Below are 16,654 nucleotides of genomic sequence, written 5' to 3'. Positions count from 1 at the left end.
GAGAAGGCTGAGAGGAGATCTTTTTGCACTTTGCAACTGCCTGAAAGGAGGTTGGAGTGAGGCTGGCGTTGATAGGGCACAAGTTTTGCCAGGGGAGGTTTAGATAGGATATTAAGAAAGATTTGTTTACTGCAGGAGTGGTCAGGCATTGGAACAGGCTGCCCAGGGAGGTGGTGGAGTCACCATCCCTGGAGGTGTTAAAAAAATTAGTAGATGTGGAACTTCAGGATATAATTTAGTGGTCATGGTAGTTGGGTTGTGGTTGGAATAAATCTTAAAGATCCTTTCCAACATTAATGATGCTATGATTCTAAGCTGAGCACAACTCTGCTGATGTTGCTGCTGTTGTTGCCTTGTTTCTTCCCCCCTTAGGAAAAGATTGTATCATCAGTTATTCACACTTGAAATTGATTTCAGCTTGTATATTAGTTTAAGTTTAATGTCAGTAGCAATGTGACCTGTGTGTAATTTTCTGTTTTCAAAATGCCTATAAAAGAAACAGGAGCAAGTTGGCAGTTATGGTAAATGTGTTTTATCAAGGATTTTATTTGCTTTCATTTGGGTTCAGAGTGAAATAGTATGTGGACATTGTTCCAAGAAGCAGCCACAAGCCAGACTTGTCTATTTAGCAGGCTGCTTCACTGAATACTGGGAACTTCACTGTCTGAAATCTGAACATCCAGATTTTCAGCTCTTTATTAATCTATGTGGACTCAAAGGATCAGAAATCTCAAAGTTCAGCTGACACAGGAGCCTGTTGGGTGATCCCCACAGGAGACCTAGGAGCTGGCAATAAAGAAAACATGTAGGTATGTAAACTGTATGGAAAGCAAGCTCTGCACAAAACATTTCAGTTGTCACAAATCCCAGCAAATTATTTTTCTTTTCAGCTCTAATTAGAACATTCTACAGCTGAAGAACAATGGAGTTTTCATCAAAGAAATATCTGCTTCTAATATTAATACATCAAGTTGATAATTACATGTAACAGCATCCTGACCACCTCTCAGCAATTACTCCTCTTCAAAGCTGAAGTTTTTCTCTGTATCTACACAGCTATACTGCATCAGTGCTTCTTTAAATATTAATTAAACAACTTCTGTTGTGTGAGGATGAGTAACAGGGCTGTATGACAGGTTGCTGAACAGGAGTGGCAGCTGGCAGTATCTTGTCTACACCATCTTTCCTTGTTGTGCTACTGAGGAGTCAAATTCTGGCTATTAATACTGGGGGAGGCAAAAGGATGGGATATACACCCGTGTAGTAAGCTTCCAAGAAGAGACATCCTGCCTCACCTGAATAGCAGCAGAAAGCTGAAGTGATTTTACTTATCCTTGGAGAGCTAACCAAAATGTTCATTCCTGAATGCTCTGAATAAAGCCACATCTTTCCAGACTCTACAAATGCTTAACAACTTAGAATCATAGAATTGTTAGGGTTGGAAGGGACCTCAAGGATCATCTAGTTCCAACCCCACTGCCATGAGCAGGGACACCTCACACTAGATCACATTGCTCAGAGACACATCCAGCCTGGCCTTAAAAACCTCCAGGGGTGAGGCTTCCACCACTTCCCTGGGCAACCTGTTTCAGCTTCTTGATCCCTGAAAATTTAACTCCATGTCCTGTATTTTCTCTTCTGATAAAACTGCGTTCTCCTGAGCCTCTCGTGGTTTGCACCTGCCCTGCCCTTTCATACAGCATGATAATTTCCTCCTGTAAAACACCAGTGAAGGATCTCAAAGCCTTCTCAGACCTGTGTGTTAGGTTGCAGTGCCATTTTATCTCACCAAGCTTGTCTTGGCCCACGCAGTTCAGATGCTGGAACTTTCAGGTTGATTATAGAATTGTGGAATTGTAGAATTGTTTTGGTTGGAAAAAACCTTTAAGGTTAAGTCCAACCGTTCTCCAAAGCCTGGTGCTAAACCATGTCCCTCAGCATCACTTCCCTGCCTGTTTTCAACTCCTCAAGGGATGGGGTTTCAAACACCTCCCTGGGAAGCTTGTTCCACTGTTTGAGAACCCTTTCAGTGAAGTTTCTTTTAATATTCAACCTCCCTTGGTGCAACTTGAGGCCATTTCCTTTCATCGTGTCACTTTTTACTAGGGAGACTGAGCCCCACCTCACTACAGCCTCTTTTCAGGGAGTTGTAGAGAAAGAAGGTCTCCCCTCAGCCTCCTTTTCTTCAGACTAAACAACCCCAGTTCCTTCAGCTGCCCCTCACCAGACCTGTTCTCCATACCATTTATCAGCTTTGTTGCCCTTCTCTGGACCTACTGCAGGACCTCAGTGCCTTGTAGTGAGGGTCCCAAACATTTCCTTTCACCTCGCATTGAGAAAAAGACACAGGCTGATGTCAGTTGGTGATTTTCCTCTATTCTCCTTAAAGTAGTTGGAAGTGATTTGGGGGAGATTATCTACAGAATTCTGTTTCAAAACCTCTTTGCTTTCATGTAGTATGAATCAACTTAATATCTGTTCCTACCGTTTTGAGCAGCGATAACAAAAGGTAACCGTTGGTTTTGATGTGCACAAATTACTCCTCCTCCAAGGCACATCAGTCTGAGTGCTGCAGTGGAGAGCAGGTAATGAGTAATGCACAGAGAGGCAAGGAGAGAAGTCTGGTATCTGCCATTCTGACAGTTAGTATTTATTTTATTCTTTGTAATCAAAAGAATAAATTAAATACTATTAAGTGTATATCTTCCTGTGTCTTAGTTTCATATTAAAAGAGAGTAAACAAAGCTTTATTCTCACAGTTCCTTCCTTGTAGCAGTGTAAGCATCTTCCTGTTTGCTTTAACTTCATCAGTACTTGATTTATTTGCAGTTGGACTTTTCAAGCATTTTCTTTACAAGCCATCCAACTGCAGAAATGAGCCCTCTGTGTGTTCTTTGGTCCTAGGTTTGTTTTACGTTTCTCCCCACGGAATTCTTGTGTAGCAGTAGCTAAATGGTTACCTTATCTTGCTGGCTGCCTTTTCTGCTAATACTGCAGCTTTTTAACTGTCTTTTTGAATTCTCTGTCATCAGTAGCTTTCAAATATTTATTATTCTGTTCCTGTAAATGTTTGAGTTTTACACTGGAATAGTTTTAGGGTTATGACAAAAGCACTTAGTTCAGAGGAGAACATTTGCAATAGAAGGTCAGATGTAACATATGTCTTCTGCACCTAAGCATATTTAAAAAGCTGTTAAATTGGCACCCCTGTGTGTACAGTAATTGAAGGTCATTTTATGTTACATTTCTCCCCTTAACTGACATTTTTTGTTTGGTTTTATTGGTTAATGTGAGTAGCACGGTGTTGTCGTAACGTGCTTTATTTGTACAGCTTTATAAGGGGACTTTTTAATATTGGTATCTTGTAGACTAGATGGATGAAGACATTCCAAAGCATTTAAGCTGCCTTTCAGTCACAGTCTGGGGCTCTGATTCCTGAGCTCAGCTAGCCAGGGGTGCTTAGAGAAATTACTGTCCCCAGCTGGCCCCCTGACCTTGTGCTGCAAGTTAATACCTTGCTTACCAGCCGCGGCTGTAGGGATGGTGGATCTGCGCCTTTCACAGCCACCTATTAACAGCAGACATCAGTTTCACTTTACGTGAGTTGAAGGCTGAAGGATTTTACTTCAAAATCCCTGTTGGCTTCAGCTATAGGAATACTGTCTTAGCTTCCCTGGTGCAGTCCAGCAAGGCTCGCTGCACCTGCACTGCAATCTCTCTGCTCTGATTGATGTGGTGATGGAATTGTGTTTGCTTGTTGGCAGTAATCCTTAGAGGTCTTCCTCAATACATGTCTGAATAGGAGGCTTTACATTTTTGATTAAGTGTCATGTTGCATTTCTGCAGGCTTGGTCACTATTTCAGAAGTATGAATCAGTGTTTTCCACCATGCTGCATTCCTACTGTGGAAGTTCTTGTTTCATTTCTGAAGCCCAGGATACAAGCTCGTGTCAGACTTAAAACACATCCCACCTTTATGAACAAGTTTTGCAGAGGTGTTAGCAGAGCTATTGCAGTTGCTTTTGTGTGTAGCAAGGCTCCACTCAGAACATCTAGTAGGACTCAGCAATGGTGCTGTGCTTGCTGAAAGCTGAAAATACAAGAGCTACAGCTGTCTCTACAGCATCCTTTTCCTTAAGTCCTTCTGGTGTGTGAATCTCTGTTCACTGTTGTTCTTCTGATGCAAACATGTGAAGCTTTTGTTCCACTCTCCTTCCCTCCAAACAAATTTTGTAAAGGACAGAGCACAGCTGTTAGTGCTTAAAAAAAAAAGGGAAAAAGAAGAGGATCTTGTATGCAATACCAGCTCCATTTACATTTGACAGAATCGTTAGTACTTTAAAAAGAAAGGAAGAATTGATAAAGCACCTCCCTTCCAGCAGGAAAGTACTTGCACAGGTGCTTTTTTAAAAGACTTTCTGCTAGGAGCTGTGTTCTGAGAGTATAACTAATATGTAGACATAAACTGCAACATCTGTGGACACCAGGGACTGGCATGCTTCACATCATGTGGCTATTAAGGATGTGTAGCACTACTGCAGTGGGCAGTGTTCCTACTGTTCCTTCCTTGCAGAGTGCTTGTAATTATGTGATGTGAGTTAGTCTGTAGTGCCTCCAGTGTTGCTGCTGTAGGCCTGCACTGGAATCAGATGAAGAACAGAACATTTCTTAGTGTGAATCTGAAGACAAACAAGGACTTGAAACAGGATGTTGGATGCAGGTGCAGTGGACATGAGAGCAAGCAGAAGTGATTCATCCATGCTTCTGCTGCATTCTCTCTCATTCTCTCCACCCTTTCTATTCCACTCTCCCTCCTTCCTTCAGTTCCACTCTCCCACCTTCCTTCCTTTTCTCTCTCCCACTCCCTCCTTCCCTTCCCCTCTCTTCTGTTTCTCTTGCTTAAATAAAACAAGGATAATTATTCCAGAATATTCCTATTCTTTGTATTACTTAGACTCAAATTTCCTTTAGCTTGGTCTCTCTTATGTTAAAGACACACAGTCCTTTTTTTCTTGTCATAGGAGGGCAATGTTTTCTAATGCTAGAGAAAGGCATTGGGTGCAGGGTTTTAATTTATGACATGAATAATTTTAGATGTTTAGTTTTAACTTCCACTAACCTTCTGCTTCTGGGGGTCAAAGGCATATCTCTTTTATTTTTAGCAAAAGCTAAATGGATAGACCTGGGTTGTTTACATCTATTTTGTTTTCTTTCCTTCACCTTCCCCACCATATGAGCATTGTTGAGTAGTTTAATAATGTTTTGCTTTCTCAAAGAGTCCAAGCATCTTTTTTTTTTAACAAGTTTCATACATACTTGGCTTGATAACAATCTGTGTAAGATAGAATAGAACAGAATAAACCAGGTTGGTTTGAGATCATCGAGTCCAACCTATCATCCAACACCACCTAATCAACTAAACCATGGCACCAAGCACCCTATCAAGTCTCCTCCTAAACACCTCCAATGATGGTGACTCCACCACCTCCCTGGGCAGCACATTCCAATAGGCAATCACTCTCTCTGTGTAGAACTTCTTCCTAACATCCAGCCTAAACCTCCCCTGGTGCAGCTTGAGACTGTGTCCCCTTGTTGCAGTGCTGCTTGCCTGGGAGAAGAGAGCAGCCCCCACCTGGCTGCAACCTCCTTTCAAGTAGTTGTAGAGAGCAAGAAGGTCTCCCCTGAGCCTCCTCTTCTCCAGGCTAAGCAACCCCAGCTCCCTCATCCTCTCCTCATAGGGCTTGTGTCCCAAACTCCTCACCAACTTCGTTGCCCTTCTCTGGACACATTCCAGCAAGTCAAGATTTTACTTTTTGTGGTGTTTTTTTTTACTCCCAAGCTTATGTTGCCTCTTTTCAAATACTTTTGTAAATGCTTGCTGCTGTTGTGTGTTCTGATATGCTTGGGCTTGTACTTGGATGACAGATGCAATAGCAAAATGTGGTTTAATTGTAATGCCTATAATTTGAATTGAGTTAGAAGATGCTCTTTGCTGCATATCTTGCTTCCCTTATATTTTACTTCTGGCTTCATTTTAAAGTGTGCTTTATCTTTCCATTTTGCCAGATTTATTGTTCTCCTTAAATTCTTCATTTAATTTCTTGCATCTGAGCTCAACCAGATTGGATTCTATTGTCTCTTTTTTTTTCTCTTTCTTTCTTTTTTTTTTTCCTTACTTTTGACACTGCAGTGTATTGGAATGAATATAGCTATCCCACTTGTCTTCTTGATTTAGACAAGGTCTAAATTAACAAGTCACATTTCATTTTGAAAACATATGTTTGCAATTCTTCAGTCTTACTCGGCACATTTCCCACTTTAGTGAAGATGGAAAAGGTCTTTTGTTTCTTTCTTTAAAAGCCTCTTCTTCCTTTGCTCCTCGTGTCTGAAGCAATTATTCCTATAGAGGTGGATATTTTCATTTTCATCCTTTGATGCTTCACTTCTAAGTTTAGTCTGGCTATTTTTTAAAAGACTAAAGTAATATTCAGAATTACATTCACCATCTGTCTTCAGAATCTGTCTTTTCGTTTTGTATTTGAGGACAAACTGTTTATGTTATGTCAGTGATCACTGGGGAATGGCAGGAGCATGGATAACATCATAACGAGCACTAAATAAAATGTAACTGTATTCTGGGTCAGGCTGTACTCTGCTGCAGAAAGGTGAGACCCGTGGAAGAGAGATTGCATAGAGTGAACAATAGCACTCAAGCTGTGTTACATCAGAACTGCTCTGAGAGACGTGTTGTAAACTGGTATCTTTACCTGAAACATCAGCTTGAGGTGGCTGAGCTCGCTGGTCTGGGAGCAGCTCTCAAGTCACATGCGTGTATTGCTGTCTGCTGCATCCCTTTGTGCTGGATGTCTCTTCATAATAACTGCTTTGTAGTCACAACAGCAAAAAAGGTCCTGATAGTTGCATCTCATCAGAAGCAATTTTCTTGTACTCCTATTTACTATTTTAAACTCAGACTTGTTTTTTCCATCGCTGGCTTTAAATACATGGAAACCGTTCTAAGAAAGGCTTGATTTTCCTTCAGATTCCTAGCACTGTGTGTAAATGTGTGCATGGGTTTTGGTGTGTGTTTGAGACCAGCCTCTAAATGTTCCTTATCTTCAGGCAAAGAAGCAGTTGCTATCCTTTTGTCTCTGTGGTTTTTGGCAAGCCCTGTCTGTTTTTAAAAGTGTTCTGTAGCTTCCAACTGCATTTCTTCTTCCACGTTCCTACCATCTGTTTCCTCAAGACCTGAAACCATCAACATTTTATATTAAACCTGGTAATTACCAACTCCTTTACTATTCATTCCCCTCCCCCTTTTTTTGCTCCTCTCCAGTAAGGCTCCACTGGGCCTTTCTTAGCGCACGTTTTTCCTTCCCTTTTTTTATGTATATCAAAACCACTGATCAAAATTTGCTTCTCCTGAGAAAAGACAGGCAGAAAGGACAAGGGGAGCAGTGTATGTGTACAGAGCTCCTCTATATGGTGGATTACAGCCTGCTTCAGACCTTAGGGGTCTGAGTCAGATGGCAGGCAAGTGGCATGGACATCACTGTGATGGGAGTTTGCTCAACCACCTGATCTAACTCAGCACTGGTAAGGCCACACCTAGAGTACTTCCAGTTCTGTTCTCCCCAGCAGAGAGAGCTGGAGCTACAGTGAAGGGTCAAAAAGAAGATTTAGGGGCTGGAGCATCTCTTATGAGGAAAGACCTTTGAGTAATGGGTAATGACTTTGCAGGGCTGCTCTTTATTAGCTTTGAAAGATCCTGGAGCTCAGGAAAGGTCCCCAAAGACTGGAGAAAGCAAATGTCGCACCTGTCTCAAAAAGGGCCAGAAGGATCCTGGGTTCTTGGTGGGCTGCAAGTGAACTAAGAGCCAGCATTGCACCCTGGCAGTAAGGAAGGGTGACAGCATCCTGGGCTCAATGAGCAGGACCATGAACAGCAGGTCAAAGAAGCGGTCATTGATACCCATTCTTTCAAGAAGACATTGACATATTGGATCAAGCCCAGTGGAAGGCTACCAAGATGGTTAAAAGTCTGTAGCACAGGAGGGCTGGATTAATTCACCTAGGAGGAGACTGTGAGGGGATCTCATGGCAGTTTACAGACAGCTGATAGGAAGTTGTAGAGAAGACATCTCTTCTTGGAGTATACAGTAATAGCCCTAGAGACAGTGGAAGCAAGCTGAAACATGGGAAATTCTGATTTGGTTATCAGGAGAAATAATTTCACAGCAAGAGTGGTTAAAGGGCTGAACAGGGTTGTCCAGAGAGATTGTGGAAGTTCTCTTCTTGGAGGTGCTCTGAACTCGAGTGAGCAAGGCCCTAAACATGTTGTTCCATGAATAAAATTCTAAGGAAGAAGTGCTGGATTTGGCCTTTTCTACCAGAACCAAATAAAATGTGAAGAGCAGCAGCTTTAATAACGATCAAGTGCTGTATCTCCTACAATAGGCAACCAACCCATGGAAGAGTTGTGTGTACTTGAAGTTAGCTTTGATTGCTGGCAGAGCTTAACTGATATAAATAGGAGATGGTGGATGCATGTATATGAGTAGTAGCCACAGTTACATCAAGTGGACTAAAATACTCATGGAAATGAAAATACCCCTTCTCCAGACTTGTGCCAGCTAAGCCAAATAGAAATAGAAATCTTTTCTTTGACAGCTTTCCTATTAATTGTCTATTATGTGATCCTTCACAAGCTCCATCTACACGAGCTGTTCCTTGCAATTATCAGGGGTTAGCTCAACCTCTGATTTTTATCTTGGATTGTTACCATATGGTACCACTCACATATTGCTGACTTTGAAAAATATAGGAGCTTTGCTTAGTGTTGAGTTGTGTAGCAGAAATGCAGCCCTTGTTTAACAGAACTTTTTTTGTGACAACTACAGCTGCTTTGCCTTGTCTTACCCAAGTGCATTCACACTCATCCTCTATTATAGACTTGCTAACTGGTAGAGCATCCTTTTAGTTCGGTCCCATTTATCACAATCTCTTTGAGTGGTGGTTGTGTAAGTGGAAAAATGACTTTTGGGTAGGTAATGGCATACTTGAACAGTCAGCAGTATTCTACAGGAAACAGAGAAACTTCTTCAATGATTTTCATACTAGAAATACAAGCAAGTTCACTTAAAAGTATTTTTCAGATGGTTAAAAGTTAAGTCTCCTAACTGCCAACTATTACTTGACAGGGAGAGCTCTAGCTATGGAGAACTCCTCGATATAATTGGTTCCCAGATCATTAGCCAAAGAAGCGAACAGGAGAATCATTGTTTTGCATTATTATATGGAACTTAGGCATATATGAGTGCAAGCAGATCTTGTTAAAGTTTCTGAAGAATGTGTCAGTCAGAAATAAAACAGCCTGGAGACTGACAAGAGCAGCCCGGAGACTGACAAGAGCACACATAGTAGTGAGTTCTGTTCCCCTTTTTAGTGCCTTGTCCATTTTGCAAAGGTAACACTTCTAGAAAACCTTGGTGTGACTGAAGCACACAGCCTTATCATGCCCTCTGCAGCCATTCTGTATTTCCCAATAATCATTTCTGGTTCTTGGGCTTAATGAGAAGTCTGTTGCACAGGGATGTCACACTCAGCCTTAGGAACAGCAAGCATCTAACCTGGCTTTTAATATGCCTCAAGCTATCAACTGCTAGCAAAGGAATTTTGATGAGTGAGTGAAGCTCCTTCCAGCCATCATGCAGAATAGTTGTGGTGGCTGATCTGACAGTTTTGTGCTTGAGAAAGATGGTTCCAGAAACCGAGAGTGTGTCTGCATTACAAGCAGAGCCGGAAGATAGTGCAATGCTCCATGCTATGAGATCCATTTTGGTGCTAATTGCACTCTGAGGTTTAAATCACATGCAGGCAAGGCTAAATCATTATCTTAGGAAACTACAGTGTTTCTGGGGGTAGTTCTGCCCAAGTGAGAGGCTGACCCTTGAGCCGTGGTCACTTACACTAAATTGAATAGAGCAACTCCATTGGAAGGGCATTGGGAGGCAAGAGGCCTTGAAGACAGCACACAAGGACTGACTTAAACACCTTTCTTTTAAAAAAACAGAAGAGGTTGGCAGTTAGTCAGGAGAGTGCAAGACTGCTTTTAGTTTCCTTTTTCATGATGTGATAAATGGCAATTTGATGCACTGTCCTTTAGCTTTGTAAACTGTGAAACATTCTGAAGTCCAGTTGTAGATTTCAGGGTGCTCAGTCCTTCTCTAACTGATGTTATTTGCAAATTCCATTATCTTACCCCTGAAATGCGGTCTCCCAGCTGGTAATAAATAAATAAATAAAGGTTCCCTAAGTAAAGAGTTCTGAGTAGTTCTGCAGCCACTTAATTCCAATTTCTGTATCTTAGCTTTGCTTAGAAAAGGTCATTTGACCCTGCACTGTTAAAATGAAGATACAAAACGTGTGCTGTTTCTCCTTTATCACAAGGGCTTTTGTGCTGTCAGAAAGAAAATAGACTGACTCAACGTACCCTGTACTTGACAAATCTGTGTTGGCTCTTGCTCAGCTCCTTGTTAAGTTCCAGGCAGTGGTGTACAGTGTGGTATCTTGTGCTTTAAGCATTGCACATATTCTCCAGAGCTTGGAGACAGGCAGAGCAAGCAAGAGATTTAACCATAGACTTCTTCTATATGGTGCTATGTAGTCTAGTACCCAGCTTCTTCAAAAAGTTAGGTGTCCCCTGGAGGTTCTGGCTTGCATCTGCCCGGAATGTGTCTGTATGAATATCTTAGGATACCCAAGGGCATCCCAAAAAAAAAGAGCCAGTTTTCTGTGTGTATGCCAGAGAGTTCTTCTGAAGCTAGTTGAGTCTGTAAAGCCCTTAGCTGTGTTTATCCCCTCTTCAGACATGGGTGATACAGATATGCTGTACACATACGGTTTTGCCGTTCTCTTCACTGCTCTGAAATCTGTCTTGTAAAGTTCTGAAATAGATCATAATTGGACATTTAACAGGCTAGTATATCAAGGCCAAATGATGTGAATGCATTTAAGTAGTACTTGTATTCAGCTCCTTGCTTGTTCAAGGGTAAGATCTTACCCTCTTGCCTTTTGTTGCTGATGCTAATTACATTAGATGCTCCAATGCAGCAGATTCATGGTGAAGATGGATGCAAAAAAAGCACTATGAACATTAGCTTTGTCTCTGCATCCCTCTAGTTTTTTCCATGTTGCACAGTGAACGTTATCTTTCATCAGAATTACATCCTCCAGAGTTTGATGTGTCCCTCACCAACTGTGTCTGAATCTGGCCCACGATACCATGTTCTGCTGTGGCATTCTCGCTTAGGAAGCTGACCTCATTTCCAAGCCCTGCACGCTGTGAGATCAGCAGTGAGGTTCTAACTAAGACAATGTGGTCTCATTGTACAATCCCCATTCTTCCTTTGCAGGAGGCTTTGCACTCCCTGTGGTCAGTATTGTTTGTTTAAAAATCTGTGAGGTTTCTTTAACAGCACATTCTTGGGGATTCTCCCAAGCATTTCTGCATTCATGAAAAGATGCCTGCTTGAAACACATTGTTTTTTTCATTCTGTTGTCATTTCTTCTTTCTTATTTTTCCCCAGACAAGCTTTAGTCTTTTATACTGCTATCAGGCATATCAATTATCAGATCTCCACTTTGCCAATTAAGTCAAAATGTTGATTGTCAACAAAAGCTTCCAATTCCTCCTACGTACCATTTGTAGTTCTTGCATTAGTGTTCCACCAACAAAGACTGAAATAAATGTACCACTGTCGTCACACTGACCCCTTCCTTAACCCCTCCTTTTATAAATAAACTTGTTTTGGCAGTGGCCCACAGAACAGTATTTTGTTTGATTTGATTTGCCCATATTACTGGGCCCCATATATAAATACAGCATTCAAATTCCTGAGAAATTAGCAAGTCTCTCTTTACAGCATGTTCCTTTCCTCTGTGAGGGCTGTTTTCCATCTTTGCTTATCTGTTGCTGTATGTCTAAACCTTCTTGGGGCATGGGTGAAGATGCTAAAGCCATTCTGCCTATGGGACCTATTAAACCACGAGTTCATTACCGATGTATGTCTGTCACTGCTAATAAAAACATCAATAGATCCCTAGATTTAACCATTGCACATATTCTCCAGAGCTTAAAGACAGGGGGAGCAAACAAGTAATTCAACCATAGATATCTTATGCACAGTGGTATGTAGTCTAGTACACTGCTTCATCTAAAGGTTAGAGGTCTCCTGAGAATTCTGGCTTGTATCTGCCCAGAATGTCTCTGTAGGACCCTGAGATCAATGTTTTCTATTAAAATGGTCAATAGCTAAAAGTGGTTACTGCTTACATCTGCATTTGGGTAGCTGAAGTAGTCTGAGCAGGTAGCCTGTGTTACAAAGTAGGAACCCTGAAAGAGAAGTTCACTCCTGTTGCAAGCTGAACCACCGAGCTTGGTGTTAAGCATGCAGAGATAGAATAGAATCATAGACTCAATAAGGTTGAAAAACACCTCAAAGATCATCAAGTTCAACCTGTCACCCAAGACCTCATGACTACTAAACTGTGAATTCAAGTGCCACATCCAATCCCTTTTTGAACACCTCCAGGGACGGTGACTCCACCAGCTCCCTGGGCAGCACATTCCAATGGCTAACAGCTCTCTCTGGGAAGAACTTTCTCCTCACCTCAAGCCTAAACTTCCCCTGGTTGATTTGAGACTGTGTCCTCTTGTTCTGGTGCTAATAGCAAAGACACAGACCAATTAATGCATCAGGCTCCCTGATGACCAGTAGGAACTGGTGGAAATTTATAGGATCAACAAACATGAATTTGGACATGATTGACCTGCCTAGTATAACGGAAGTGTAAGAAGAGCACAAAAATTAGTCACCAAAGTGTGTGTTCCAAAGCACACACCCAGTTCACAGTACTCTGCATTCAGAGGGTGTCCTATTGGTAGAAGCCTGTGCAGGCTGAGGTGTGCACTGTGATGCTGCAGTCTGTTCTGAAGCTTGCAAGTCACTTTTTGCTAGATTTTTCAGTGGAACTTGGAGAAAAAAAATTGAAGTAGTAGTTCATAGGAAGATGACTTGGTTCTTCTTGATACAAGTGCTTGACATTTGCTTTGTAGTGCAAACAGATGTTGGCTTTTAGGAGATATGTTTTGGGGTTGAGTGGGGGGGTTTTATTGTCTTTGATGAGAAGAGGAACTGCTTAAAAGCCATTGTGAATTCTGCACAGAAGTATGAATTAGAAGACATAATTCTACCATTGTACTTAATCAGAAACCCAGAAATTTAAAGCTCAGCAGAATAAAACATAAACTTTCCAAGAAATGTTTGTTGTTCCAGCTCATTAGCACACTGTCTCTGTTGGGCAGCACTTTTTAAATACCATAAAAATTAATAGTGTATTTAAGAACTGCTTTATTGGCATGTTTCTCCAACTTCTAATTTAGAGCTAGTGGTTAATTGTGCCGTCTCTGTCATCAGAGCATAGACCCTTAGGCTTCAAAATTTTCAGTTTCCACTGTAACTTTTTGCCTTAGGTGGAAACATGTTCTCTGGGTGAGGTAGGAAATGAAGATTTCACTAAAATTTGTTAGCTAATGTCATAGACTCCCATGAAGTCAGCAGTGACTTCTTCAGTTTGTTCTTCTCACTTTTCTTAACCTGAGCATCTTGAACATCATTTTTTTTGATCTGCAGCCTTCCCATTCTCCCTTTCTGCTCTTTTTCTTCTTTGTTTTTCTTCCACAGATACTTACCACTTGGCATTTTTTTTCTGGTTCACAAGACCTAATAAACTTTACCTATGACCTTCCTAACATTTGCTTTCTGTTCTGAAGGTTCAGTCTGTGCTTTTCTCTCAGGGGGACTAGTTAACATCTGAAATTGGTTGAACCTCTTTCTAGCATTTAGTTTGGGGTTTGCAGTTCACACCTGGTAAGAAATTGTGCACCCCAAAACTTGGCACTTTTTTTCCCAAGCTAATAAAATTAAAGGCACAGTAACTCTTGCTACAGATCTTGCTTTTCTCATGTCCTTCCAACAACAGGGTTACAACGAAGCTGACACTGTTCTTGTATTCACATGGTAATATAACTTGGCAGTCTTCATCATGCTCTTGATTTATGCAGCCTGTTGAAATAGCTCAATCACACTTGGCTACAGTTTCATACTCTGTTTAGTGCAATCTGGAAGTGGATTAATGCTGGAAAAATGGCATTTTGTATCCATCTCTTGCAGTACATTCCAACTTTATATGAGACTTAATGATCCTACGACCTTAGGATAAGTTGAATCATCAAGCTGATTTAACAGAAAATTATTGTCTGCAAATGATTACTTTCCTATGAGATTTGTTGGTCTGGCTAGTGATACTGATCCACTCCTTGCCATCAGCTGAGCAATGGAGTCTCAGAAGCACTATGCCTTTCAGAGACAGCCTGCAGTTAAATGCAGTTAAACATGATAGTAGAAATTTCATGTCTGCATTGCTCTTTCCTCCAGAACACTGGCATAATACCTTGAATTTACTGAAGTCTGGAGTAGAACCAACACTGGCATGAATGTGTCTTACTATTTCATCTCCTTTTATGTTGAAGCTGAAGGTGGCTTCAGCACCTTTCTTTGAGGAGCAAAGAATTTAATTTAGCAACTTGTGATTCTTTTCTCTGTAACTTCTCATCTCATGTTTTAGGAAATTGTGCAAGTGCTGGTTTTCACCGTATTCAGATTTGTTTGTTCAGGTGCAAAAGGCATGAATGTATTCATATATCACTTGAATATATTCATTCTGGAATGTTCCTATTTCTGAAAAAGCTCATTTGTGCAAAAAGAAGATAATGGGCCACACCAATTTGCTGTATACAACACTCACATGCTCTTTATGGCCTTTGTCTCACTGATTCGATTTTCTTGTTGCACGTTTCACTGTTTCTTTCCAGTTTTTATCCAGTTCCAGCCTTAGTCATAGCCTATCTGTAATTAATATGCAAGTATTCCACAGCCCACATGACGAGAAGCGTAGCAGCATTATATATCCACCCCAGTTGAATGCAAATCCTATGACTTGTTGGCAAAACAATGCCATATAGCAGGAAATCACAGGCAGCAGTGCTGGGGTTTCACATGCTGCTTGGGGACTCCACTACCATGCACATACAATTTGCTTGCTGTAACCAAATGCCTTTAGCATTGCCTGGTTTTCAGAGTTTATGCTTATCACTCTGTCTCTCCTATTTCACATCTTTCTGGTTTACTCCTGTGAGATTACTGTAGAACAGGATGTCAGCTAGGCAAGGAGTAAATTACCCAAGGCTGTTCTGAAGGTGGGGCCAGTATTATCAAGTGAAATATGGAGCTCAGCAAGGGACATACTGCTAAATAGCATTTACTGTTTCTGACATGTCTGCTTCTTTCTGCCGCCAGTTTGCAACAAGCACTGAGAATCAGGGGATATTGCATAGCTAGAACACATGTTAATATGCTGGAAAATGTGCTGGTTTGACAGATGTGGAAAGTAATAAAAATTATGATGTTTTTCCACACTTTTCACTGTTGTTGGGTATAAAATGATGTGTATAGCTTGGTTTAGGTTTAGTACTGAGTTTCCAGTATATTTTGGTTAAGGTTAGCTGCCATCCACTGTTCTGCCAGTAGAGCATGTTTGCTAACAAGAGGATTAGATTCATTCAGAGTAGCAAAATTTCTGTCTTCATTCTGTTTGATTTACGAGGACTCGTAGTGATAGGATGAGGGACAATGGCTCTAAGCTGGAAAAGGGGAGAATTAGACTGGAAATTAGGAAGACATTCTTTACAGTGAGGGTGTTGAGGCACTTGAACAGGTTGCCCAGAGAGGCTGTGGATGCCCCTTCTTGGAGGTGTTCAAGGCCAGGTTGGATGAGGCCTTGAGCATCCTGGTCTAGCGGAAGGTGTCCCTGCCCATGGCAGGGGGTTAGAACTAGATGATCTTTAAGGCCCCTTCCCACCCTACCCCTTCTATGAGTCTATAATTGATTTGATCTGTACCATGTTCCCTGCAGATGCGCAAGTACAGTAATGATCTTGATTTTTGATTGTGCTCTATACATAGGCTCAAGCTAGAGGGCTGTGATTACAACACGTCAGTCAGTTGTTAACTGAGTTATCATCAGTAGCACTGATGACTGAAGAGAGCACACTGGTGCTGGGTTAGCCCACTGGCATTTCCAGTAAGGACTATAATGAAAATGATGCTTTAGTAGTAGTAGTAGGTAATTTTCTTTATTGTGCCCACTCCCTATCCCTCCCCATTTCCCTTAATTGGAGCTCTGGTTTTCTGTAATCTCAGCTGACACTGTTTCTGACACGATCTTCTGCTGCCATCGGCTTCTTTTCTAGATGGGGAGTGATGGAGTTTTGCGCCTCAGCAGCTCTGCTCTGAATAATGAATTCTTTGCCTATGCAGCACAGGGCTGGAAGCAGCGACTGGCAGAAGGTAACTCTCCACTTGTTCTCAGATTTACCAAAGGTTAATTCTTTTTATGAAGAATGTCTCTCTCCCTACATTTGCAAACTGCTTTCAGAATAGCAAGTGTAATACACCAGTAATTCAGCAAAAGGGAAATTGCTGATTGCATTGTGAGTGCAGTGTACACTTTTACAGCTTGCTGTGGCAGCTGA

The 16,654-nt window shown here is 41.4% G+C and overlaps 1 protein-coding gene across 5 annotated transcripts in view; it reads left to right on the top strand.

Annotated features, from left to right (window-relative positions):
* ASXL3 (ASXL transcriptional regulator 3) overlaps positions 1-16,654 on the top strand; it is a 113,797-nt gene that overhangs the window by 82,746 nt on the left and 14,397 nt on the right. For all 5 annotated transcript variants that reach the window (XM_054179638.1, XM_054179637.1, XM_054179640.1 and 2 more), the window contains one exon: positions 16,373-16,469. In XM_054179638.1, the coding sequence (XP_054035613.1) occupies positions 16,373-16,469 (97 nt within the window). The remainder of the gene's footprint in view (positions 1-16,372; positions 16,470-16,654) is intronic.

This window comes from Dryobates pubescens, chromosome 3, assembly GCF_014839835.1.
Source record: "Dryobates pubescens isolate bDryPub1 chromosome 3, bDryPub1.pri, whole genome shotgun sequence".
Taxonomy (NCBI): Eukaryota; Metazoa; Chordata; class Aves; order Piciformes; family Picidae; genus Dryobates; species Dryobates pubescens.
The sequence above is the reverse complement of the archived record's forward strand: the minus strand, read 5'-3'. Positions and strand labels throughout refer to the sequence as shown.